This window comes from Scyliorhinus canicula, chromosome 15, assembly GCF_902713615.1.
Source record: "Scyliorhinus canicula chromosome 15, sScyCan1.1, whole genome shotgun sequence".
Taxonomy (NCBI): domain Eukaryota; kingdom Metazoa; phylum Chordata; class Chondrichthyes; order Carcharhiniformes; family Scyliorhinidae; genus Scyliorhinus; species Scyliorhinus canicula.
Genome location: NC_052160.1, coordinates 58,728,088 through 58,755,865, shown reverse-complemented (window position 1 = coordinate 58,755,865; position 27,778 = coordinate 58,728,088). Strand labels below are relative to the sequence as shown.

At 47.6% G+C, this 27,778-nt stretch overlaps 1 protein-coding gene across 3 annotated transcripts in view; it reads right to left on the bottom strand.

Moving 5' to 3' along the window:
* Window positions 1-1,467: 1,467 nt before the first annotated feature.
* Window positions 1,468-27,778, bottom strand: part of LOC119978802 (mesothelin-like protein) — a 75,638-nt gene continuing 49,327 nt past the window's right edge. For all 3 annotated transcript variants that reach the window (XM_038820678.1, XM_038820679.1, XM_038820676.1), the window contains exons 6-11: window positions 26,471-26,617; window positions 25,900-26,033; window positions 23,961-24,094; window positions 23,676-23,770; window positions 12,967-13,153; window positions 1,468-2,066 (exon numbers count right to left, since the gene is read on the bottom strand). In XM_038820678.1, the coding sequence (XP_038676606.1) occupies window positions 1,969-2,066; window positions 12,967-13,153; window positions 23,676-23,770; window positions 23,961-24,094; window positions 25,900-26,033; window positions 26,471-26,617 (795 nt within the window). In that variant the 3' untranslated portion in view covers window positions 1,468-1,968. The remainder of the gene's footprint in view (window positions 2,067-12,966; window positions 13,154-23,675; window positions 23,771-23,960; window positions 24,095-25,899; window positions 26,034-26,470; window positions 26,618-27,778) is intronic.

Sequence of the window (27,778 nt, the reverse complement as noted above, 5' to 3'; positions counted from 1 at the left end):
CACGGGGAGAACATGCAGACTCCGCACAGACAGTGACCCAAGCCGGGAATCAAACCTGGGACCCTGGCGCTGTGAAGCCACAGTGCTAATCACTTGTGCTACTGTGCTGCCCAAAGATCTTCCACAAGTTCTGCAAGAGCCAATAGAAAGTAATAAGCACTGACTTAAAAGTTGAATGACAATATCTTATCGAAGGCACTGGTCGGTGAAATGAAATGAAAATTGCTTATTGTCACGAGTAGGCTTCAAATTAAGTTACTGTGAAAAGCCCCTAGTCGCCACATTCCGGCACCTATTCGGGGACGCTGTTACAGGAATTGAACCGTGCTGCTGGCCTGCTTGGTCTGCTTTCAAAGCCAGCGATTTAGCCCTGCGCTAAACAGCCCCTGGGTGCCATGTGCTCTTGAACGCAAGTTCTTCTTTAAGTGAGGACGTCCCACTTTGAGATTGAGCATTGGCTAGGGTGAAAAGGTTGAAAATGGCAGGTCATTTTGCCAAATCAGCATTTGACACTGACTGACATCACTGCTCAGCACATGTTCGGTGCATGGTCGTAATGCCTGTTTCAATGCCTTCTGCTAATGTGATTGGCTGCTCATTCACTGAGCAAAGGAGGAATCTGGAGCCAGTCTTTCTTCAACAGGTATAATGTAGGTTTATACACAAAACCCAGAAAGCTAAGCCACAGTTGGAGACCGGTTTTCATATACTACAGAAAAATACCCTAACCTTTCCCCGGTTAGTAACAGCTGTGCTCACTTGGTGTCGGAGCAACCACTTCACTGTGACAGGATTGCAACAGGATGGCGTTGGCCATAAACTGCGTCATAAGTGGTGGGGAGCAGTGCGGAAGCCATTGTGAGCTCCAGCACCAGACTTACTGGAGCTATAAAACTGAATTTTTGAGCATTAATCTTTATTATTTATTAATAATTATTTATTATTTACCAGCTTTGAATACGTTTCTGTGAATTGTTTCTGTGTTTGTGTTTCTGTGTTAGCTGCGACATCTAAATTGTATTAAATGTTGCTCACCTAGTTTTCCTGGCAGCTGTTCATTGATCTTATCAACATTATCTTTTGTGCATCACAGCCAAGACTGGTTTTTGCTGCAAATATCTCTCGACCTCAGTTGTGCAATAACTTATTTTTCTATTCCTAGGAATTAAGAGGGTTCTCCGGAGTGTCAAGAAAATCATTTTGAATATTGTTTATGTCTGCAGTACAGAAGGGCCCCATCAAATAGAACTGAATGGAGAAGGGCCGGAATTCCCTGGCTGTTGCCGCCGGCAGCATACCCCTGCCAGCAGGCTTCCCGACGGCGAGGGGTGGCTTCAATGGATAATCCTATTGACAAGCGGCGGGAGTGTAGAATCCCACCGCCAGCGTTGGAGGACCAGAGAATCCAGCCCCTGGTTTAGAGTTATTTTTAATGATGAAGTAAAAAGCCAAGGTGTAACACCATTGTTCATTTAGTCACCTTTATTCACTGTTTATAATTGTATTTTGCCTTTTTTCAACATAATTTATGTTTTCATGGCAAACAACTTGCAAAGATAACTACCCAAACCCTTCCCTGTAAATCTCAGCAATGATAATGCAGACATATTTACACAGTTTTAAAGAAAAAAAGGCAGTGATAGGAGTTAGGCCCGAGGCTGTGCGCCGGGCTGGACATTACTTGAAATTTGACTTGTTGACCATTATATAGATAAATCAGGAACAGGTGATTTGAGGAAATTCTCTGTATTCCCAATGACAAACCAAAGCCGGTACCTAAATTTCTGATGTGATTCATGCCTGGCAGGGTGATTTCTCTGAAATATGTCAAAGCTCGATCAAAGGGAGTTGTTACAAACAGATCCACTCTGTCTGTAACCATCATTAATATCCCTTACTTGATTCTGAAGAATTCTGATTCTTTTCCATTTAACATGCCAGAAAACACAGATGGGGGCGAATCACAGTTTATCTGAGGTAATACATTGTGATTCCCATCACAGCGACACAGGTGGAAAGCAGGACACTGGAGCTCTTGACTGAAGCTGAAGAACTCACTTTGGCAACTGAAATAAAGAAACACATTCTAAATAATCTGCATCCTTCAATCTTTTTCAAGCCAGAACTATATTTAGTGTTAATCAATAGCTGGGATTTTCCACCCCTGTTTTCGGCGGGTGGGAAAAATTGGGGGTGTGTGGAAAATCCAACGAGAGTCCCTAAATGGCTTTTATGCCAGCAGGATTTCCCATTCAGATTGTCTGCACCCCACGCCAATGACGTAATGAGTTCCCTCCATGAAAGGTTGTAAATGCCATTGCCATATATTTAAAATCATTAATGGGGTTTCCCACTGTATTAGAACCATAGAAAAGATACAGCATAGAAGGGGGGCATTCAGCCCATCTTGTCCATGCCGGCCCAAAGAGCCCCAGGTGTTCTTTCTAATCCCATCTCCCTGCACACGGCCCATAGCCCTACAGCTTACAGAATTAGGGTGCAGATCCAGGTACCTTTCAAAAGTGTTCAGAGTCCCTGGCTCCACTGCCAACTCAGGCAGCGAATTCCAGACACCCACCACCCTCTGCATAAAAAAGAATTTCCTCTTGTCCCCTCTAATCCATTTAGCTTGAATCTATGACTCCTGGTTTTTGAACTCTCTGCTAAGGGAAACAGGTTAGTCCTGTCCACTCTATCTCTACCCCTCACAATTCTGTATACCTCAATCATGTCACCTTCAGCCTCTTCTGTTCCACAGAAAACAACCCCACCCTCTCCATCTCCCCTCGTAGCTACAATTCTCCAGCCCTGGTAAATTCAAGTAGATCTTCTCTGCACTCTCTCCAGAGCAATTACCCTCTTCCTGTAATGACCAGAACTGAGCACTATACTCCAGTTGTGGCCTCACCAGTGTCTTATACAGTTCCATCATTACATCGCTGCCTTTGTATTCTATACCTCTGTCAATGAAGGAGAGCACTCGATGGGCGTAATCTTCCGGTCTCGTTACACTCGCGCTCAAGGGTAACAGGGCTGGTGAATAGCGGGAAAGGCCAATAACGGGAACCGCGCCAGGCACCAGCTTGCGATGCAACAGGCCTGATCCTGTAGGCGCATTCGGGATCTCGCCGTAGCATGGCGAGAAACCAATTATCACCACTGAAGCCCTATTTCCATACAATTAACGAGAGCCACCCATCATCCAACTGCCTCCCAAACCGGCCTCCCCAGGAAGTGGTCACGCTGGCGCCGATTAGCCAGCTTTTGAAAAACGCGAGACTTGACAGAAGGGCTGCTGTAGGGAGCCGAGGAGGTGAGTAACCATCTTTGCTCATAGACAAAGAGCCCGGTGACGCTGGGTTTTCTGCCCCTGAGCTCGATGGAGGGGGGGGGGGGGGGGTGTACAGCCATGGGAGGGAGGGGGACGCTGGGGCGGGGGTGCAACAGGTGGGAAACCTCTCTTTGCATCTCCATGCCAATCCCTGGATTGGGTGCACCCATTCATGGGGCAACGCGTGTCCCTGCCCGTCTGCCCCCGGACAATAACCCCCTCCGGCTGACGGGGCCTCCGGCCATGCAGCTGAAGGCTATTGCCAATAGGGAATTGGCAATCATGGTTAACTGAGCACTTCACACCACAGTGTAATCCCGTGTGTGGGCGTGCCATGTAGTATGCAGGAGTCATTGCCTGGCTTCCCAAACAGACCGCGATGCCTGGACAGTATACCTGAAGGGATGGGGCACAGCTCCAGCGACATGTCCACGGCCGGAAGGTGGGGGAGTGCCACGGGGAGGCAGCCAGCACACGGTCTGGGTGGTGTTTTGAGTAGATGTCTGGGGTACAGGGTCTGGGGCCTGGTGAGGGGGGCCCGCTGAGGCCAGGGGTATTTGGAAATGCCATTCCGAGCAGGGTGGTGGGGGGGGGGTAATCAATGGGGCAATAGAGGGTCCTGGGGTGGAAGCATCCGCTGTTTGTCAGTCTAACACCCTCTGCCAATGCCTTACAGATATTGAACGCTATGGCAAGAATGTTGGATGCAGACGTTACCCTAGTGATGCTGGGGCTACGCAATGTGGCCGGACACCGGAGCAGCAGCAGTGTCTGCAGATGTTCAAGGTGAAGGACCATGTGCCGGATCTGTCCCATACCATGAGGACCCAGCCACCCATCAAGCCAGAAAGGGACCCAGCGGGGCAGTCCCGCAACGGTCCAGGGTGCACAGGCGTCGCTGGTCAATCAAACAAATGATGGACAGCATGTGCCGCAGGAGTCTATGCCTCAACAAGGAGATAGTGCAATACCTGTGCCACATCCTCGCGGACTTGGCACCACGTGGAGGAGGAGGACACCCGCTCCTAGTGGCCATCAAGGTCACTGCAGCCCTGAATGTTTATGCCATGGGATCATTCCAGAGCTCGAGTGGCGACCTGTGTGCTATCTCATAGGCCACTTCCCACAGGTGCATTCAACAGGTCACGATTGCCTGAGTGGAAAACCACATTGTTTTTGACATGGACCAGGCCCAACAGAATGCCTGGGCAGCAGGTTTCTCCACACTCGCCAGGATGCCCCAGATCCAGGGTGTCTTAGACGCCACGCATGTTGCCCTGCTCTCACCGGGCCATCTGGGGGTGCTCTACGTTAACCAAAGAGGGTTCCACTCCCTCAGCAAACAGCTCGTGTGCGACCACCAGATGCAGATGTGTGTGCGCCATTCCCGGGGAGTGTGCACAATAGCTACATCCTGGGGCAGTCAGTCATCCCTGCACTCTTCAAGGAGCAACCCAGGATGGATGGCTGGCTCTTGGTAGGTAAGGGATATCCGCTGACGACCTGGCTAATGACACCATAACGGAGGCCGGAGACCGAAGCGGAGACGTGGTACAAGGAGGCCCATGCAGCCATCCGGACTGCCATTGAGTAGTGCATCGGACGTGGTTCCAATGCCTTGACCGCTCCGGAGGTGCCCTCCAGTACACCACCCGGAGGGTCACATGCTTTGTTGCGGTCTGGTGTGTCCTCCACAACCTCGCACAGCAGCGGGGTGACGAGCTGGAAGTTGGTGATGAGGAACATGTGGCCACCTCTGAGGAGGAGGGGGACTGGATTGAGGATGATGAGGAGGTGCCGGACCAGCAGGGGACGGAGGATGAGGCTGGGGAGGAATCTGAGGCCCAGCCGGGGGTTGCAGGACAGGCGTCAGAGGTGAGGGACCAGCAAGCCAGGGAGGCCCTCATACTGGTTTGATTCACCTAGGATATGGCCTGGTTCATCATCGCATTCTTAATCACCCGCCACTCCCATTTCCCATCCTCCCAAGGTCTGTGTCTCATCACGCCAGGGTGCTGGGACAGTGCCGGCACTGTCAGCGGGTCACTGTTGAGGGCAGGGGAGGTGATGATAACCTGCAGAGAGCTGAGCGCTGCTGCTCCTCAATCTATGCCTAATCTGACCCCTGCCTTTGTGCTGAGTCCTCGCTCACACCCATCAGCTGCACGTGGTGATGAATTCCGGAAGTGTGGTAGAAACCACTAGTGGTATATTATGTATTACGGCACTGCCCGTATGTTATAGGTACAACGGTAAGTCCCTGCCTGCTGGCTCCTCCCAGCAGGTGCTGTATTAAAGTGTGTGCTCTCCTGTGCTGCAGCCATTCTGGTTCCAGCTGCGGGAGGCACAACATCTTGTGCAATAAAGCCTCGATTGTTTCACCATTCTCATCTCGTGGTAATTGACGGTACATCAGGAGGAAAGTGACAGAGGCAGCCTACTGGTTGTGCACAAGGGTGTTTATTGTTCAATATATGCCCCCACTCTCCCGATGGTGCATCTCCCCACCTCCTCACTCCCCATTCACCCTTCACCCCTTACCTACCCCGTTCACCCCATCCCCGGTGTCCTCAGTGACCCTCATGTGCTTTGCCCTCTTAGTTCTACCATTAGGTCTAGTTGTGTCCACAGGAAGCACATCAGAGCTGGAGGCAGCCAGCTGCCAGCATTGGTTGCCCTGTGCTCACCCTCCGGGAGCCTTGGGGGAACAGGACATATTCCTGGTCTCCACCACATCCAGGAGCCTCCCCAGGTCATCATCCCTGAATCTTGGGGCCAGTCCCCTCGGCGCCATTATTGCGAGCTGGCTGGGGTTGGCTGAGCAAGTGCAGCTTAAGTGCTGCTCGACCTTGTTACCTTAAGGGCCCTGTGCATTTGCACGCCAAGATCTCTCACTTGGACCATAAGACAATAAGATATGGGGGCAGAATTAGCCCATTCAGTTCATCAAGTTTGTTCTGCCATTTGACAGTAACTGATATGTTCCTAATTGCCATTCTCCTGCCTAAGACCATAAGGTATAGGAACAGAATTAGGTCACTTGTCTCATCAAATCTGCTCCGCCATTCAGTCATGGCTGATATGTTTCTCATCCCCATTCTCCTGCCTTCTTCCCGTAACTCCAGATCCCCTTATTAATCAAGAACCTATCTATCTCTGTCTTAAAGACACTCAATGACTTGGCCTCCACAGCCTTCCGGGGCAATGAGTTCCAAAGATTCACCACCCTCTGGCTGAAGAAATTCCTCCTCATCTCTGTTTTAAAGGAGCGTTCCTTTAGTCTGAGGCAGTCGTCTGGTTCTAGTTTCTCCTGTTAGTGGAATATTCCTCTCTACATCCACTCTATCAAGGCCTCTCAGTATTCTGTAAGTTTCAATAAGATCCCCCCCTCATTCTTCTAAACTCCATCGAGTACAGACCCTGAGTCATCAACTGCTCCTCATATGACAAGTCCTTCGGTCTGGGGATTATTCTTGTGAACGTCCTCTGAACTCTCTCCAAGGCTAACACAACCTTCCTTAGATACGGGGCCCAAAACTGCTCACAATATTCCGAATAACGTCTGACCAGAGCCTTACACAGCCTCAGAAGTAGGTCCCTTGTCTTGTATTCTAGCCCTCTCAACATGAATGCTAACATTGTATTTGCCTTCTTAACTGCCAACTGAACCTGCATGTTAACCTTAAGAGAATTCTGAACTAGGATTTATAAGTCCTTTTGTGCTTCTGATTTCCGAAGCCTTTTCCCATTTAGAAACTAGTCTATGGGCGGGATTCTCTGACCCCCCGCCAGGTCGGGGAATCGCCGGGGGGCGGCATGAAGCCCGCACCCGCCGGCTGCGGAATCTCCGGCAGCGGAGATTTGGCAGGGGTGAGAATCGCGCCGTGCCACTTGGCGGCAGCTGGCAGCGGCCCACCGGCAATTCTTCGGCCCGCGATGGGCCGGGTGGCCGGCCGTTTTCAGCGGGTCCCGCTGGCGTATGTTACACCAGGTATTTGCCGGTGGGACCTGGCTGCACGGGGGGCCTCCGGGGTTCTCGGGGGATGGGGCGTGGGGGGATCGCGCCCCGGGAGGTGACTCCACGGTGGCCTGGCCTGCGATCGGGGCCCACCGATCCGCGGGCAGGCCTGTGCCGTGGGGGCACTCTATTCTTCTGCACCGGCGGCTCTACCGGTCCGCCATGGCCGGTGCGGAGACGAAGCCCTCTGCGCATGTGCTGGGATGACGACGCGCTCCCGTGCATGTGCCAACACACGCTGGCTGGCGGAGGCCCTTCGACACCAGTTGGCGTGGCACCAAGCCCCTTCCCCGCCGCCGGCGCCGCGCAAACCACTCCAGGGTGGGCCTAGGCCCTGAAGGTGCGGAGGATTCCTCACCTTTGGGGCAGCCCGACGCCAGAGTGGTTCACGCCACTCCTCGGCGCAGGGACCCCCCGCCCCGGCAGGTAGGGGAGAATCCCGCCCCTTGTCTCTATTCCTCCTACCAAGGTGCATAACCTCACACATTTCCACGTTGTATTCCATCTGGCACTTCTTTGCCAACTCTCCTAGCCTGTCCACATCCTTCAGCAGCCTCCCTGCTTCCTCAACACTGCCTGTCCCTCAACATTATCTTTGTATCATCTGCAAACTTAGCAACAGTGCCCTCAGTTCTTTCTTCCAGATCATTAATGTATATCGTGAATAGCTGTGGTCCCAACACTGACCCTTGCAGAACACCACTAGTTACCAGCTGCCATCCTGAAAAATACCCCTTTATTCCCACTCACTGCCTTCTGCTAATCAGCCAATCCTCTATCCATGCCAGTACCTTGCCCCTAACTTCATGGGCTCTTATCTTACTTAGCATCCTCCTGTATGGCACCTTGTCAAAGGCCTTATAGATCATGTCCACTGGTTCGCCTTTGTATAACTTTCTCGTTACCTCCTCAAAGAATTCCAGCAGATTTGTCAGACATGACGTCTCATCTTTGATATTATAATCTTACCAAAATTCAAAGTCAGGTTAACCGGCCTATAATTTCCTGTCTTTTGCCTCCTTCCCTTTTTAAACAGGGGTGTTACATTAGCCATTTTCCAATCCTCTGGGACCCTCTCTGCCTCCAGTAATTCCTGAAAATTTACCACCAATACCTCTACAATCTCCTCAGCTATCTTCTTCAGAACCCTGACTCAGGTGATTTATCCACCTTCTGACCTTTCAGTTTCCCCAGCAACTTCTCCTTAGTGATGGCCACGGCAGTCACCTCTGTCCCCTGACTCTCTTGAAGTTCTGGTATGCCACTGGTGTCTTCCACTGTGAAGACTGATGCAAAGGAACCATTCAGTTCCTCTGCCATTTCTTTGTTTCCTATTACTACTTCTATAGCCACATTTTCCAGTGGTCCAATGTCCATTCTTGCCTCACTCTTGCCTTTTATATATCGAAAAAATCTGCAATCTTCTTGTATATTACTAGCTAGCTTACACTCATGTTCCATCTTCTCCCCCTTATTGCTTTTTAGTTGTCCTCTGCTTGCTTTTAAAGGCTTCCCAATCCTCTGGCTTGCCACTAATCCTTGCCACCCTATATGCTTTTTCCTTTGCCTTGATGCTGTCCTTGACTTCCCTCGTCAGCCATGGATGCTTCATTCTCCTCTAAGCATGTTTCCTCCTCCTTTGGATGAATTTCCCCCTAAAATTGCGGAATTGCTGTTCCATTGTCTTCCCTTCTCGGCTCCCCTTCCAATCAACTCTGGCCAACTCCTTCTCCCCATAACGTCTGATCCATCATCTACCCCTCTCAGTATACTCCCATTTACTGTACTTTTCCTGTTACTGTTTGGCCTGCTTAAATGCATTACCTCACAGTTAGAATCATAGAATCCCTACAGTGCAGAACGTGGCCATTTGGTCCATTGAGCCTGCATTGACCCTTTGAATGAGCACCCTACCCATGTCCACTCTTCCCTGTCTACCCCACCTTATCCCCGTAACCCAACCTGCACATCTTTGGACTGTGAGAGGAAACCGGAGTACCCAGAGGAAACCCATGCAGACATGGGGAGAACGTGCAAACTCCATACAGTCACCCGAGGTCGTAATTGAACCCGGGTCCCCTGGCACTGTGAGGCGACAGTGCTAACCACTGTGCCACTCCATATCCGAGTTGAACTCCATCTGCCACTTTCCTGCCTATTCTACCAACTCATCTATATCATTTTGCTGCCTACAGCTATCCTCTACGCTATCCACTCCACGGTCAATTTTTGTGTCATCTTCAAATTTCCCAATTGTGCCCCCCACGTTCAAGTCCAAATTGTTGATATATAAAACAAACATCATGTCCCAACACCGAGTCCTGCGGAACGCCACTTGAAACAGCATTCCATTCGCAAGGGCAGCCATTGAACATTACTCTTTGTTTCCTGTTACTATGCCAACTTTGGTTCCAATTTGCCACATTACCCTGTATCCCATGGGCTTTTGCTTTGTTGACCAGTCTGTCATGTGTGACCTTGTCAAATGTCTGACTAAATCCATGTAGACAACATCCACTGCCCTACCCTCATTGATCCTCCTGGCCACTTCCTCAAAGAATTCAATCAAATTTGTACGGCATGGCCTTCCTTTAACAAAGGTACGCTGACTATCCCTGACTAGTCTATGCCTTTCTAAGCGACAGTTTATCTGATCTCTTAGGGTTTATTCTAACTATATTCCCACTACCGAAGAAAGACTAACCGGCCTATAATTATTTGACCTTTCCTTCGTAACCTTTTTAAACAACAACAGAATCACATTTGCATTCCTCCAGTCGTCCGGCTGCTCCCCTGTGTCTAGTGAAGAATGGAAAATAATATTCACCGCATGTTATTTCCTCCCTTACCCCCTTGAACATCCCAGGAAAAAATGAAATGAAATGAAATGAAAATCGCTTATTGTCACGAGTAGGCTTCAATGAAGTTACTATGAAAAGCCCCTAGTCGCCACATTCCGGCGCTTGTCCGGGGAGGCTGGTACGGGAATCGAACCGTGCTGCTGGCCTGCTTGGTCTGCTTTAAAAGCCAGCGATTTGGCCGAGTGAGCTAACCCAGCCCCTGAGCTAAATCATCCAGTACTGGCGACTTATCCACTTTCAAGGATTCCAACTCCTCTAACACTTCCTCTCTTGCTATGATTATTTTACCCAATAGTTCACACTACTCCTCTTGGACTGTTATATCTGCATCATCCCTTTCCTTTGTGAATACAGAACAAAAAAAAATTATTTAAAACTCTTCCTGTATCCTCTGCATCCTCTCACAATTTCTCCACTTTTTCCTTATCGATTTGCTCTTTATATACTGGTGAAACATCTTTTATTCCCCGTAATCTTGCTTGCTACTATTTGTTCATTCCCTCTCTCTGATTTCCTTATTTTCTTTATTACTTGATCCGTGTACTTTCTGCACTTTTCCAGGTGATCTGCAATGTTGAGTTTTTTGTGACTATCATAAGCTTTCGTTTTTCATTTAATCTTCCCCTGTGTTTCTCGAGATGATGAGGGTCTAGATTTGGCAGTAGCATTCTTATTTGATGGAGGGGCGTGTCTGCTTTGTACCCTAAGGACCTCACCTATTAGTGCTTCTCACTCGTATCCTAGTGATTTATCCACCCACGTTAGGAATCCACCCCCGCCTGCATGACATCACATCGGGAAGGTTTACAACAGGTCTGGGCGAACGGGACCTGGCAAAGAGAACCAGCTGGGGATGCACACTTAAGTACAGCCCCGGGGTGTGGGGGGAGGGGGGGGGGGGAGAGAAAAGGTCATGGGTGGGCAGTAACCTAGCAGTGTCCGAGCACTGCTCCCCTGGTGCTTCTCCCTGGCACCGCACTTCCTGGTGCACTTCCATGGAGTCTTCCATTGGGGAGATCCATTGGGGGATATCCCTGGGAGTGACCCTACATCCATGGGGGTGAAAGGGTTTCCGGGGGAGGCGGGAGGCGGGGGCGGGGGGGGGGGGGGGGGGGGGGTCCCTGTGTGCATGGGGATTCCTGTGGGTGTGTGGTACCCTGGGGGAAGCGAACGTTCATGGGTGGGGTTCTGTTTCCATGGGGAGGAGCCTTTTCTTTCTTTTTAAAGAGTACCCTCTGTTAGGAGCCATTGCTCATTCAGAGCCCACCCCACCAGCATGATGTTGTGGGGCCCACCACTTGCATTTTTTTGGAAATTACATAGCGGGTGCGATCTACCCAAATGGGAACAGTCCCATAATGAGTGTGTTTAGCCGGGTGTTTCCCAGCGTTCGGAGCACTGAGAAACCCCACACTATAGAACGGGACTCTGTTACAATTCGGTTAGAAACGGGGCCTCAGTGAGGAACTCCCTGACGAGGTCGCACTTAAACGGATTTCCTGCACTACCCGCAATCCCACGCACTTTAACTTTACATAGTAATCGGTCATGAGAGACCTTGTCGAAAGCCTTCTGAAAGTCTAAATAAACCACATCCACCGATTCTCCCTCGTCAACTCTACTAGTTGCATCAAAGAATTCCAGTAGATTTGTCAAGCTTGATTTTCCTTTCATAAATCCATGCTGTCTTGCTCTGATTACACCACTGCATTCCAAATGCTGTGCTACGAAATCCTTGATAATGGACTGTCGCAACTTCCCTACTAATGACATTAGGCTCACTGATTTATAGTTCCTTGTTTTCTCTTTACCTCCCTTGCTGAATAGCGGATTATATTAACTACTTTCCAATCGTCACAAACCATTCCAGAGTCCAACGAATTTTGGAAAATGACCGTCATTGGATCTCTGCTTCTGAGGCCACTTCCTTAACTACTATGGGATGAAGATTATCAAGCCCTGGAGATTTATCCTCCTTCAATCCCATGTGGTGTGGCCACAGTTTCTACTCTTGCGCCAAATAGGAATAAGCAACTTTGGAGTTCATCTATTTGGCGGGAAAGGTTGACAAGCCAGCTAGTGCGATGCCCTCCACTTTTCCTACCCAAGGCAACACTTTGGAAAAAAATGAGAAAATTCCGTCCAGTATCTTTCAGAAACATCACGATGCACTAAAAAGCAGCAAGTTCACTTTTCAAACTGTGATTTTCTTTTACCCTTTATTTCCTGAAATGCTTCCAGTTATCCAAAATATTTCCTGAAATGCTTTTTGTGTACAAATTCTACATCATTATTGATGACTGTATGGGATTGTGAAACTGCGCAGGTTAACCACCTCTTTGGGTGCAATCTACCCAAATGGGAACTTAGTCCCGCTTGGACTGCCCAGAAACACCATGCTATCGAGCGGCCATATGGGTAGATTGGGGGCCTCAGCGGGGAACACATGGCCAAGGCTGCACTTATCCTGGTTTCTGCATTGAGGAGCTCCACGACGTTCTGATCTTCCCTCCAATGTAACCTCAACCCCCCCCCCCCCACAAGCCTCAATTCATCGATAATGATCTCCAAGGTGAGGGGTTAGCTATCACGCCCTTTATGTAAGTATGTAATATATATGCCTTTTCCTCTATATTCTCAATGACAGAACAATTTTTAAATAAACAATTTCTTCTTTACTCCCATGATATCAACCAATCCTAGGCACTGCCCAATGTCCTTGGTGTGGAGAACAAAAGATGTAAAATTCCACTTACAGTACTTGAAGGAAAAGATTCCCACTTCAGCTGGTAATATTCCTCCTTGGAGTCCAATTCGCAGACTCATAACCTCATCCATTGTGTGTGAGTTAACCCAACGCTGCACTATTTCTTGATTTTCATTTTCTTTAAGGGCATTAAGGTTTCTTCCAAGAAGATCACGTATGCTCAGAGCTGTGAGTTTCTGAAAGAGATAAAATGGGAGTAATGTAAGATGGTCAGTATCTTTGTTCTTTGATCAATCTTACCCTGGAGATCACACATTGAATCACACGGTCTATCACTTACAGAAGCATAGAATTTACAGCGCAGAAGGAGGCCATTCGGCCCATCGAGTCTGCACCAGCCCTTGGAAAGGGCACCCCATTTAAGCCTACGCCTCCACCATATCCCCATAACCCAGTAACCCCATCTAACCTTTTTGAACACTAAGGGCAGTTTAGCATGGCCAATCCACCGAACCTGCACATCTTTGGACTGTGGGAGGAAACCGGAGCACCAAGATGAAACCCATGCAGCCACGGGGAGAACGTGCAAACTCCGCACAGGCAGTGACCCAAGCAGGGAATCGAACCTGGGACCCGGAGCTGTTTAGCAACTGTGCTAACCACTGTGCTCTCGTGCTGCCCTACACCTGTGGGGTGTGTCACCTCTTTGGCTAAAATGAAAAATAGGAGCCTTTTACTTCATTATAAATCTTCTGCAGTTGAGGATGAAGCTAGCGAAGTACATGAAGGTGAAAGGAATAAAACGTTTCACTGATAGGATGAGATGGTCACGTGAGGCTGTGTGAAGCATTTATACCAGCACAGACCAGCTTATTTCTATGCTGTGAATTTAATGTTGTCCTATCTTATTTACCCACAGGACAAAAAGCACACTTAAAGTTAGCAACGATTAATCAAAGATGACCAAGTTTATATCTGTTCCTTGGACACTGTGCTCACTTTTGTGCCAATAGAAAGCTTGAGGGGGACCTGAGAGAAAGGCCTCAGGCAATAGCACAGATGGATATTGGGATCATATTTAATTTTATTTAAGTTTGGTGTATTCCTTAACAATATATGGCAGCGAACTTAGTGATTGAAGAATTACATGTACATTGGAACAGAAATAGGCCATTCAGCTCTATCATTTGATGAGCACAGTAAGAAGTCTTACAACACCAGGTTAAAGTCCAACAAGTTTGTTTCGCCACCCCAGTCCAACGCCAGCACCTCCACATCATCATTCGATGAGATCTTGAGTAATTTCAATTCTAATTCCACTCACTTGTCTTGGCTCCACATGTATTGATACCCTGGGCAAGCAAATATCTATTGATCATGGATTTCAAATTATTAATTGAATTAGCATCTGTTGTTTTTTGCTGGAGAGTATTCCACACTCCTGGAACTTTTTCTGTGGAGACGTGTTTCATAATTTCTCGCTTGAGTTGCCCAGCTCCGATTTTAATGTTATGTCTCTTTGTTCTAGACTTGCCCAGCAATGGAAAATGGTTCTACCTCACTATCAGTTAGAAATTCCAACCATTTCAATCACCCCTTCCCTTCTATATTAAAGAGAATACAGGCCTAGTTTATGTTATATCTCCTCATAATCTAATCCTGGAAGCTCTGGTAATGTTCTGGTGAATCTACGCGGTGACCACAATATTATCTATTCTACAATACTAACACTGACCAATTGATTAGGAATAACCAATGGCATAACTTAGATTTGTGTGGAACCTTTAATAAAACATCCCAAGGTGCTTCACAAGAGCACTGTAAAATATGACCAGGGGATCTGATATGACCAGGGGATCTGCATGTCCTCAAACATGAAGCACAATAAAGTTAGCAAATAATTAGGAAGGCAATGGAACGTTGCTCACTATTGCAAGGGAGATGGAGTGTAAAAGTAGGCAGGTCTTGCTACAGCTTTATAGGGCATTGGTGAGACCACACGTAGGGTATTGTGTACAGCTTTGATGACCTTATTTTAGGAGGGATATTCTTGTAGTTCAGAGAAGGTTCACTAGGCTGGTTTCTGGGATTAAAGCATTCTCTTATGAGGAAACAGGTTGGGCCTACACTCATGGGAGTTGAGAAGAATGAGAGGTGAACCTACTGAAACAGATTCTGAAGGGACTTAACAGGGTGGATGCTGAAATAATGTTCCCCTACATGGGGAATGGAGAATTAGGGGGACACAGTTTAAAATAAGGAATCTCCCATTCAAGACGGAGATAAGGAGATATTTCTTCTCTTTGAGGATTGTTAATCTTTGGTATTCTCTTCCCAAGCAAGCTGTGGAGGCTGGTTCATTGAATATATTTAAGGCTAAATTTGACAGTTTATTAATTCATAAGGGGGTCAAGGGTTATGTGGGGATGGGGATGCATTGGCTGAAAGTGGAATTGAGGCTACAATCAGATCAGCCTCGATCTAATGAAATGCGGGTTTGATGGGCCAAATGGCTTATTCCTGTTCCTATTTCTTATGATTGTGATCTTGTGACCAAGCCACATCAGGCGATATTAGGTCAGATGAACTTAAGCTTGGTGTCAAGAGTTCACCGCACTTTGTCAATGTTTATTTTGTGATTTCTCTTAGAGTTTCACCTGAAAATAGGTGAGTGTTATGCTACTCTACCTTATTGGATACTTTATAGAAGTTTGCAGAAGAAAGTGAGTGTTTGGCCATCAACAACTTGCTTAGGGTCACCTGTAATCTATAGGAGGAATGGAAGGAGGGTGGTGAGGCCATGCAGAGCAGCAGCAGCTGCGGTCGGTGGTTATGGGCGGTGTGGGGTGGGGGTGGGGGACGCTGGAGGACAGGGTGGACACTGCAGGTCCCTCCTCCACCAGGACCTCCAGTGGCACACCTGAAAACCTAGGAGCTCCCTAACTTGCTCCCTAAGCAATTCGGATATGTACCACCATGCTAACCAGTATACGCTGTGGGCGGGAATGGCCAGAATATCCCAGCCCATATCTTCAGTGGAAGAGGGTGCATGGTATCCACATGTACTGCTGGGCAGAAAGTGTGACGAATCAGCAAGTGAGTACTAAACCTGCAGGTGGCTGATTTAACACACTCAGGCAAACTCAAATAACAGGATCAGCAATCAGTCCCGAAGTTTGGTGTTGAAATAAGACTTTCAAACTGACTCATTTTATCAGCAGAACATTATTAAGCATCAATTTACACCCTTGCACCAAAATAATCTCTAAATGTTTGATATAAATGCACCAACTGCCCCTATACTAAATACTTAAACTAATTAGTTGATATATTCATAGCAATAAGAAAATTATTTAAGTGTAGTATTTTGTATTGTAGCCTTTGACATATGCACTGTAGGACTCCAGGGGCGGGATTCTCCAATAATGGGGCTATGGCCCCACTCCAACGTCAAAACGCAGGGGTTTCACTCTGGATTTCTTTAACAAAGGAGATCCAGTCGAGGGTTTAAATCACTGCAGGGAAAAGAAGGGAGAACACTCAACCGCATTTGCTGGTGGCCTATGGATTCATTACATTTCAGTATACGGACAATTGAACCGCGCGCACCTAAATGAGGAGGACACCACTAAATGGCCCCACACCTTAGTCTTGCATGACACAGAAGCAGGTCAAAAGGCTTGTGTAAACTACGACCCCGCAGACCACACACACAATGAGGTTTGGGTATTGAAACGACTTTCTAGAGCATGGAAACAAAGCCAACACCGTCAGACAGATCAGGATGAGATTGAAGCAAACATGCACCCAGTTAGGACCAGCCAGGACCCAGCATGGATAAACGAGGGTAGACACGAGGGACAGCAACCCAGAGCACAGGCACTATGAGGTTGTTACAATTGTGGCCACATAGGACATTACCCCCGCGATTGCCGGCAAAACCCCCTAAATCAGCAACGATACCAAAAACGAAACCCCCCACCTAGGAACAATGTTAGGCCCATGCATAATGTTAGCGCCCATTCAGACGACTTATCGTTTAACTCCACAGATTGACGGCGTTCAGACTCCCCAACTTGCGTCTGTGACACATGCTGGGACAAATCAGGCAGACTAGTAGTTACAGGCACAGTCCGGGGACATACAGTCGATTTTCTTTGGGACACAGGAGGATCCCACACCACGTTGAACTCCTCCACCATGTTTCAACAGGACAAATGGTCCACCACAGACACCATCACCCTGAGTGGATTCACAGTCCACATGCAACAAGGATATATCACATCTCCTGTACCCATTCAGATAGGGAACATTAGCACCAGACGCCCTGCCGTTTTAGTTGACTTACTCCAAACTGCAGAGCACAATTTTGGCATTGATTTTATGAGCTCCTTTCTTTTGACCCAGTAAACAAATGTTTCTGGCTAAAACAGCTAGGGCTCCCGCTACGCTCACAGTAGGGGATTATGAACACAGGATTTGCTCAGTAGGGGACTATTGGTTTAATCCGCAAACAATTAGTGAAGACCAGATGATTAGAGAGGTCCTCATAAAACACAAAGCTTCGTTCGCACAACGCAAACATAATTATGGGAAGATCCCAGATCCAGTGAAGATTTCATGTCCCGATCAAAAGCCGCAAAGGCAATACGATTTCTCACAGCAAGCCGAGGGTGAGATTTTGAAGGTTATGAACAGTTTGTTAGACCAAGGAGTTATTCGACCTGTAGCATCCACAAATAATGGTCCAATGTGGCCCGTAAAAAAGCCCAATGGTTCATGGCGACTAACGATCGACTACCAAGAACTTAATAAGATAACCCCTTTAGCAGCCCCCACTGTTGCCACGTGTCCCGCAACCATGCTCAAACAGGGAGTACAGGCAAAGTACTTCACAGTGCTGGACATCAGCAATGGCTTTTGGTCCATCCCGTGAGACAGGACCTGCCAGTATAAATCCGCATTTATGTTTCAAGGGCAACAGTACACGTGGACATGCCTCCCACAAGGATTCCATAACTCCCCCTCCATTTTCCACCGACAATTGGCCAACAGACTTTCTAAATTTTCCCTACCCGAATGCCTAATAAAATATGCAGATGATCTGCTCTTGCAAACGGACACAAAAGAGGAACACGTAGAGCTCTTATCTGAATTACTAGGCCTACTGCAATCAATTGGATGTAAGGCAAACCGCAAAAGGCCTAGATTTTAAAGGAAAAGGTTCTTTATTTAGGCACCATCATCACCCACAGGAAGAGAGAAATTGAGCAAAAACGGATCAAGTCCATCGTCAAATTGCCCCTGCCCCAAAATGTCACTGCACTGGTCATTCCTAGGTTTGGTAGGATATTGCAGAAATTATGTAAATGGTTTTGCCACCAAAGCAGCCCCACTCTCAGAACTCCTTAAAAAGAACACCCCATGGGAATGGCTTCCGCAGCACACAGACGCCATTGATGATTTAAAACGTGCCATAGGCACAGCCCCGCTTTACAAGTTCCAGACCCAGACTTGCCCTATGCCATAGAAGTAGCAACCACCGACCGAACCCTATCAGCAGTACTCCTGCAAGAACAACACGATCAATTAGGACCTGTAGCCTATGCCTCAGGAGTATTAGACCCCATAGAACAAGGATTCTCAGCCTGCGAACAGCACTTGCTGGCAGTCTTTTGGGCTGTACAGTACTTTGCGTACATCACAGGCCTCAACCCAGTCACGATCTTGACCGAGCACATTCCCACGCAACTAAACGGTAGATTAAAGGACTGTTCAGTCGGCCAAATCAGAGCAGCTCACTGGACACTACTATTACAAGGCATTACAAGGGACATTACGGTAAAACACACCAAGACCCACACATTTCTGGCCGATAATCTCCAATATGCAGGGACCCCGCATGAGTGTCAGATCATAGCAGCCCAACACCACACAGGACCCTTTATCCCAAAGTCGCTACACCCATGAGCAGGCAGTAAGACACAGGATTCCCAAACCACAGGGGATACTTTAAAAATGTATGCAGACGGTTCTTCCACAATTGAAAATGGTGTTAGAATTACTGGTTGTGGAATTTACGTGGAAGACGCACAGGGACGCCCACTAGAAGAGGTCTCTTTACAATTGCCCGGCCACCTAGGTTCACAAGCATCAGAACTTGCAGCTATAGCCTATGTAATTCAGCACCCTGACTCTTTTCCAACTCCCGCAGACATACACTCGGACAGCCTGTATGCGTGCAACAGCTTAACAGAATTCCTGCTCCTGTGGGAATCTCGAGGTTTTGTTTCAGCCAATGGAAAACCCCTACCCTCTGCCCCGTTGTTAAAGCACATTCTCGAGACAGCCTCAGATTGCACATATGTTATAATTAAAGTAAGAAGCCATCATCGCTCCTCCCCACACGGTAATGTAAAGGCAGACGCCTTAGCCAAAGCAGGATTACGCCATGGTCACTTCTGGCAGCCACCCGAAAGCGAACCGATACACTCAGTCCAGGTTTCCCAGACCAATATTGAGGATCTATCTCAAGCCCAAAAAGCAGACCACACCCTCAAACAGGTTTTAGACGGCACCTTCCCAGGCCCCGATGATAAATGGAAGGGAGCACTGACTGTACAGGACGGCATAGTTTTAAAAAACGCAATTTATGTGGCCCCCACCCAGAAACCAGCTCATTTACCAATTTCATGATGGACATGGGCATCAGGGGATAGACAATACCATTGCCCATTTAAGACCGTTGTGTTGGTGGCCCGATTTAAAAAGCGATGTAACCCATTATGTCGAGAATTGCCTTATCTGGGCTCAGAACAATCCCGAATGTTACTCAAAGTAAGGACAGTTATGTCACACTCGACCTGTGAATAGCCCTTGAACAAATTTGCAACTCGATTACATTGGCCCCCTTCCCCCTTGCAGGAATGGTTTCAAGTACATGCTGGTTGTAATCGACACCTTTACTAAATGGGTAGAAGCATTTCCCTCACGGACAAACACAGCAAAGGCCACCGCTAAGATTTTGACTCAACAGATATTCACATGCTGGGGTCTCCCCCGCAGCATTGAGTCAGACCAAGGTTCCCACTTCACCGGCAGAGTCATGCAAAATGTTTGAACAATATTTGGGATCAGGCAGAAATTCCATAGAGCATATCACCCCCAATCCAATGGCATTGTCGAGACAGTGAATTGAACTTTAAAAGCGACCATTAGGAAGATGGTGCAACAGAACAATACCACGTGGGACACAGTCCTCCCATTTGCTCTCATGTTTATTCGGTACACCGTTTCCAGTTCCACAGGTTTCACCCCCCACACTCTCATGACCGGACGACCCATGAAGGGTATTGAATATTTATTAGGGCTCGATTTGGCAAGCCCTACAGTAACCTCTCTCACCAACGGAAAAGCAGTCCAACAGGTTACAGATAACATTAAAGCAGCACAAAGCGCTGTAGCTGTCCGATTAGGCGCTAGAAGGAAGCAGAGTAAAGCCTGCTTTGACAAAACCATCCACCCCGTAGAGTACACAGTCAGTCAGCAAATAATGGTTTCAGTTTACAACCTCAGTTCTTTCCTCTCCCCCAAATTTGCAGGACCCTACTCCATTTCGGACAAAGTGAGCCCCTCCGTGTACAAGATTACGTACCCCAACGGTAAAACTGGTTGGTTCTACATGAACCAATTCAAAGTACGGGTCCCAATGTAGCCACTCCCACCACATCTCTCTGGCAATAGGAGACGATTACGCCCGCCCATCGACAACCTAGTCCAACCCCTACGCCAACCCGCCCCCAGCCATGCTGGCATTTATCCCTTGTCCACGCCCACAGACCCGACTTGTCTCCGCCCACAGGTACGGACTTTCATCTTGAACTTGACTCCGACGACAGCGAGAACCTCCTGGATTTGATTACTATCCTTGAACACTGGCACAACCTCTGTCCCCAGTGACCCCAGCTCCTGGAACCATGACTTAGATAGCTTTGACCCCCTATATGCCCTCCCCCAGCCACCGCCACAGCCACTGCCCGACCACGGTGACTTGCCCTCCACTCCTACCGCCCCTGCGCCTCACGACAAACAAGCCTCACTTTGGCACCGTGGCAACTCTTGCAGACTAGTAAGGCATGACGATTCGGACCATCCGACAGGCCACGCGGCCAAGGTAAAGAAACGGCAGACACGAGTCTGGCAACCGGGTGATGGTGATGATTCAGATACTGACTCTCGTTTCGGTAATGCTTTTACAACACTGTTTGGTACAGAATCCTGAGGTATCCAGATGATGACAAAGAGACACCGCCTAAGTATTAAGGTGTCCAAAGTTCTGTTGGGCCTGCCCACCTTTTCTCTTCTTCTTTGTTCTACTACATGGTTTTAATTCATGTCGCCCAACACACAATTACTCTTCTGATTCGATGGTAAGGTGCCCAATGTCAGTTAACGGCACAGGTTTGTCGAAAAACAGATCACTGTTCTCCCAGTCTTTACGACAAGTTTCCACACGACTACAAACTCTTACTGTCCACTCAGGTCACCCAGGTAGGGAGTAACGACACTGATCCCCGCCCTACCTGAGGACCCCAAATTTATCCGATCAGTTAAGCTCGGGTTGTGGAGTAACGGCACTGACCCCCGCCCTACCTGGGGATTCCACCCATTCTTATCCCGCAGCGGCCCACACGCACCTCATGTTCCCTTCACTTCATACACTCTGGAATGGTTCTCTACACTTTGCGTTGCCTTTGTCAGGCCTTAGTTTCACCTTCTCTACTCTACCTTGGTTGTGGTATAAAGAATGCATTTTTGCCACGTTCTGTACACTCACCCCTTCTTTCTTTCACCTCCCGCGACCCCCGGTCGCTCCCCACCTGCTATTTACACATATGACACAATTGGTTGCTAATCACTGCTGCTATACATGCTGCTACACATGAACTACCTTTGAACCCTGGGATGAAACTCTATAAAACTGGCCGCCCTGAAATTTGGCTGGTTAAGATAAGCCTCAACCACCACAGGTTGCAAGGACTGAAATTGTCCGCCCACTCCAGGCATCGACCACAAGCTGCGAGAGTCTCTGTAATTAAAAATTTGCATTTCTTGTCTCTCCAAAATGGTATTTCAAAAAAAGAAAAAAAATGAGGGAGTCACACATAGTGACAATCATAACGGGTAATTGGAGTAAGGAGAGAAAGACTAATAAAATGAGATATTAACCAAAGATAATAACAGATACAATGCTTGCACCCCCAGGATTACCCGGTAAACAGCAAACACAGGATGAAGCAAGGACTGCTGACATGTGTTTGGATCATCGCTGGATTTCTGCAACTGCGTGCGCAACGGACTGTTTTAACAAACTCCACACCAGCCCTGAACACTACCACACAACAGGCCAGCACCAGCCCGGACACTACACCACACATAAAGACAGACATCGAAATCCCCACCTGGTGCGAAAACATTGCCAAATGGAACCCCATTCATACATAGCAGAGGCCCTTCTAGTAATTGCAATAATCTGCAGTGTCATTCAGACACTCCGACTCCGTAAATGGCGAGAAAAAGCCTCCCGCTCCCCGATATATACAGTCCGAGCCACCTTCTTTGGAATTCAACAAAGTTGAACTCATGTAACAATCGCTGCTAAAAATAAACCATGTACCTCTTTAACTTTATTAGGATTAAGTAGAAATGTGATGCTGCTGTTTTAAATTATTGTTGGCAACAGGGCCTCTGTCAGGCCCCCTACCTGCGCCGTGTAGACCGCTCACGTGCGAATCGCGGTGATTCTCCGGGGACCAGAGAATTCTGGGAGTGGCGTCACGACGGTTTTCAGCATCAACGCCCATTCTCCGCCCCTGCGCTGATCGCGATTTCAGCGTGGAGGCTCGGAGAATCCCGCCCCAGCTGTTACAAGAGCGATTGATTGAGACTAAGAGGTGGAATTTTCCATGGCTTCAGAACTGTTCCCAAATGATAGCCCCAAGCCTGCAATTACTTGCATGATGTCCGAAGGAGTTATTTTCCCCGTAATGGGCTCTCAATGTCAACGGTTCGATTAGAGGGCTAGTAGCTCTGGGCCCTCTGCACTCACAACAGATGTGACTGCAAGGGCACCTCAACACGGTGGTGTCCTTGGAGGAATGATGTGGAGATGCCGGCGTTGGACTGGGGTGAGCACAGTAAGAAGTCTTACTTGGAGGAAGGTATTTAGGGTTAAAATTATTCGGGGAACAACCTTTGCAGCAGGGGGAAACCTCCTCCAGATGCATCAATTGGGCTATGGGTGTGGTCTTTTCTGCCCACAGACCACCATCTTTTGAGGTATAAAGCCTCCAGTTCCAATGAACCCCGCTCCAGCCTGCCACGGTGATGCCATCTCCATGGGGACAATGGACTCCACAGGGGGAAGGAAATGATCGCAAAATGCTAGCGTGCCCGCAAAATTGGATCTAACTGGATCCATAATCAGCTGAATTGGCAGCCCCCACACCTTCACCCACGGGAAGCATCTCCAGTGGTCAGAAGGCCCCTGCGCCCCATTTCTTCAGCCCTTTCACCTTCAAGCCCGCCACCACAAGGGCTGGAAAGTTCACCCCTGAAGATTTGGCCGACTATTTCAATGTCTCTGGAAACTAGACGGAAGAGTTCATAATTTTTTGCCTCATTAAACAATCCAAAAGACAACACTGCGGATAGAACAATAACATAGGACATCAGAAATAACTTTCCATTGACACCTACTTCTACTTCAGGAGGATTGAGTCCCTTGAATGTCTCAAAATCCATGTTAACCCTTCTGGCAGCTAAACGCTGTAGATCTGATGCCCGGGCCCCACCTTTAGGAAAGGAAAGAGACTTTTAGTTTAGGGTGCCTGCACAAGTCTTTTAAAATGAACCAGGTTAGGACAGGGACAAGGGCTGGAATATCTCATCCCTTTACATTGAAAAATGTCTTCATTCGTAAACAATATCCTCAAACATTAAGCTGTTCAACAACCCATCAAACCAGTTTGTAAGATTACTTACCAACATACGGCCTGGTGAGGTTATAATAAGCATGGGGATCGCCAGCTTGATCCTGGAATGCTACTTTTGCGATCCCAAAAATGATGTCTTTCCTTGCCTGAGTACATGTGGAAATATCAAGTGGCTTGGCTTTCCTGCAATAGAATGGTTGTGATGTTATATTTTGGTTTACATTAATGATAGTTTATCTTCATCAAAAAGGTCACAATTTCCCGCACCTTTCTTCTGAAAGAGGAGTCTTATCCACCTTACCATTAAGTGTGTGCCGTGGGTCAGTGGCAACACTCCAATCTCAAAGTCAAAAAGATTCAAACAGCCCTCTGGGATTTGAGTAGATATTGTAGACTTCTGTGTAGTACTGAGGGAGTACACATTTTTCAGAATCCTGAGAAATACGGGGCTAGGCTACAGGCTTGACGATGGGAGGCATTTTCTCAGAAATAGGCAGAATGGCGTAACGGGTAGGAAAAATAGCAAGGATGCCGTCAACCCCAAAGGCCTGTCATATTGTCCGCCACATCAGCAGAAAAAAGAAAGGGCGATATCTCACTGGCAGAGTGGGCCAGGTTTGAGACCGCCCGGCCAGCAACTTTGGTTGTAAAAGATCAAGGCACCATTTTTAAAGGCTGCCCCGATACAAAAAAAATTAAAATTGAACCTCCCCATCGCACCACACCCTTCCCCCTACCGGGCAGTGCCAGGGGGCAGTGTCCGGGCATGACCCTCTCCCCCCTGAGTCAAGCACTCATCTGAACTCCTCCGGCAGGTTCATGCTGCTCACCAGGTGCACGCTGTAGGAAACATGTTGTGATTCACATCAGAGCAACCTCACGCTGACGTGAATGGACCACCTAACGCCTGGGGGGGATCTATTAGGCGCAAAGGCCTGCTAATCATATTTAAATGCATTCAAATGGGGTTCAACATCGGGTTTCCTGTTATGCCAGTGACAGACCACGGGGACAATCGCAATAGAAAATCCCGCCGGCATGAACTGTGGTTGGGGTTCCCGGGGAATTACACGCTCCCGCCGCTGATCTGGTCCCTGAAAACGGGAGCGCAAAATTATCCCCAATGAAAGAGGGCATTTTGGATCCAGACAGCCTGAATTGGAGCTACCAAAATGCATCACCTCGCATTTGTCGGGGTTAAATTCCAATTTTGCAGCCTATCTATTTCAAAACATTTCCATTTAACAGCAATGGCGTGTGTAGCACACTGACCTCTGTATAAAAAGGTTGTAGGTTCAAGTCCTACTCTGGGGACCAGAGCATAAAATCCTGACTGTCAGTTCTGTGCAGTATTAAGGGAGCGCTATATTGCCAAAGGCACCGACTTTTGGATGAGATGTTAAACCAATTTGAAACGTGCTAAACAACAAATGTCAACTTTGGACAAAATAGTTTCCATGCCACTATTCAACACAGCAGAGATAATCGCCAAGTGTTCTTTGTGTCCCTTGACCAATATCACTAAAGCTTAGTTGTTGGCGATTATCTCTTTTTTTTTGGTGGGAGCTTGCTGTGTAAAATGTGACTACTCTATTTCCCTATAGAAACATAGAAAATAGAGCAGGAGGAGGCCATTCGGCCTTCAAGCCATTCATATTACAACAGTGACTGCACTTCAAAAATAGTTAAATAGTTCATTAGTTGTAAAGCATCTAGGGACATCTGAGGTGGTGAAAGTTGTCATCTAACTGCAAATTCTTTCTTTGTTGGCGCCATTTATCATAAATGGAAGTGCAAGTCTGATGGCCTCCAGGTTCTATGGCAAGTCGTGGCCAAAGTTGACTTTTGTTATTTAGCACTTCTCAAATTCAGTGTAAAATGTTTCAATTTTTATTTTTACTGGGCAGGCTTGTCATTCAAAGCCAAATCTTTAACTCAAAGAATACCTGGGTGCTAAAATGACACAGCTTAGAGAATGTAACACTCACCTGAATTCGGTGGGAGGAATGGTTTTAAGCCTCTCTTCAGTGGCCGTACACAGCGTGGTGCCACCAATCGCGTTTAATGCAGTTGCATTTAATACCCCAGGCCCTTTTAGATAGTGCGACTTCAATACATTAATCTGAAACCAGAAAAGCACAATCGCTGGAGTTTTGCTCGCAGGCAAAATTTGGTCTTAGAATTTGGCACAGATTTGAGGTGATTAGCAAAAGGTGACAGGAAGGAAAAAGTGGTTCCCGTGCAACGGGTGGTTAGGTTGATAGGGCAGTGAATACAGATTCAATAGCAAACTTTAAAGGGGAATTGGGCAAATGCTTCCTGGGGAAAGAACGAGGGGGAGTGGGGCTTCAAAAAGAGCCAGCATCAACTTGATGGGCTGAATGTTCTCCTTCTATGTCCTTGGATTCAATTATTTTACTGTTGAGGGACACCAAGACATGCAGATCAGCCTTGATCTAAAGGCTGAACTGGCTCACGGGACTAAAGAGCCTATTCCTATGACACTAAAACTTGTCAACCTCCTCATTGAGAATATGGAATATTACTGCAGCTCCTTACCGCCTCAGCAGTTCCACTGTTCTCTATGGCAGCTGCAACAACATCTGGATCGGTAATTTTCCACTGGCTGACATCTTCAATGGTGTACACAGTGATGATTAATCCCAACTTTTTAATCTCTTCTTGAGGCAGTGTACCGGGGTATATCTGTGTCAGAAAGATTAAAAATCAAGGCAGTCATCAAGGTATATTTGGAACCAAAGCATCTCAGGTTCAGCTTTGCTCTGTGTCAAATCAGCTTTTAGATTGGGGTTTGAGAGCCAGTGGGCAGAGTGAATGTTACATGTGTGAAAAGCTGGAAACAATATCGCCTGAGGCCCTGCTCTTCATTGTGATCCAGCGACTCCTGCCGGAAAGGGCACAGCCCTGTGGATAGTGGGTGAAGAAAAGATCGGACTTCACTTTAATGCCCCTGAATGCCTGAGAGGGGAAGAGTTCGTGGCATGATGGCTATGAGGGGAAGGTGGGACAGGAAGGAGCAGTAGCAAGCTGAGGTGTATGGAACACAGCGAGTCGGAGTAGATGGCCGGAGTGTGAGTAATCAGTGATAACATCAGAAGAAAACCACTGAGAGAGACACATCTTCCTCAACTCCAGTGTCAAATGCAGCCTAGGTGACTCTTATCCCTTGCACACCGAAACACAGAGCCCACCATCTCTTATCAGAAAGGACAGGATAAGTGAGGGAGGAATGAAGAAGATAGAGAGAGAGATGGAAACCAAAGCTCAGACAGAGAACCAGCAATAGGAAGAACTTGCATTTTTATGGGATCTTTTAACTTCCCTTTCTTCCAAATGTTTTTATGAACAATCGATACATAGGCCTGATCGACCATTCCACTAGATCAGTGCTGACCTCGTGTTCAACTCTATCCACCCAACTTTGATCATTACTCATTTTTATCCTTTCCTAACAAAAGTATTTTGGAACTGTAAATGGTGTTGGGAAATGCAGCAGTCTATTTTCACTTCATCAGCAAAGCATCACAGAGATTTTGCTTGAGAGGTACATATTACAATCTTAAAATTAGAGCTCATCATTATGAGTGAAATGATAACACACTTTATTCAAATGAAGTGGAGTCAAAATCAAAAATTCTCGAAGACTAGATGCTCGGATAATTGGAGCTTTCGAGATTGCAATAGATGGATTTTTCAGCTAGGCGCATCAGGGAATATGGAACAAAGGCAAATGGAGTTCAGGTGGCAGTTAACCATGGACTAACTGAATGGGAAAACAGGCCTGAGGGGCTGAATGGCCTGCTCGTTTTTCTATTGTCTCAAACATCAGGAAAACTCCCCAGCTTT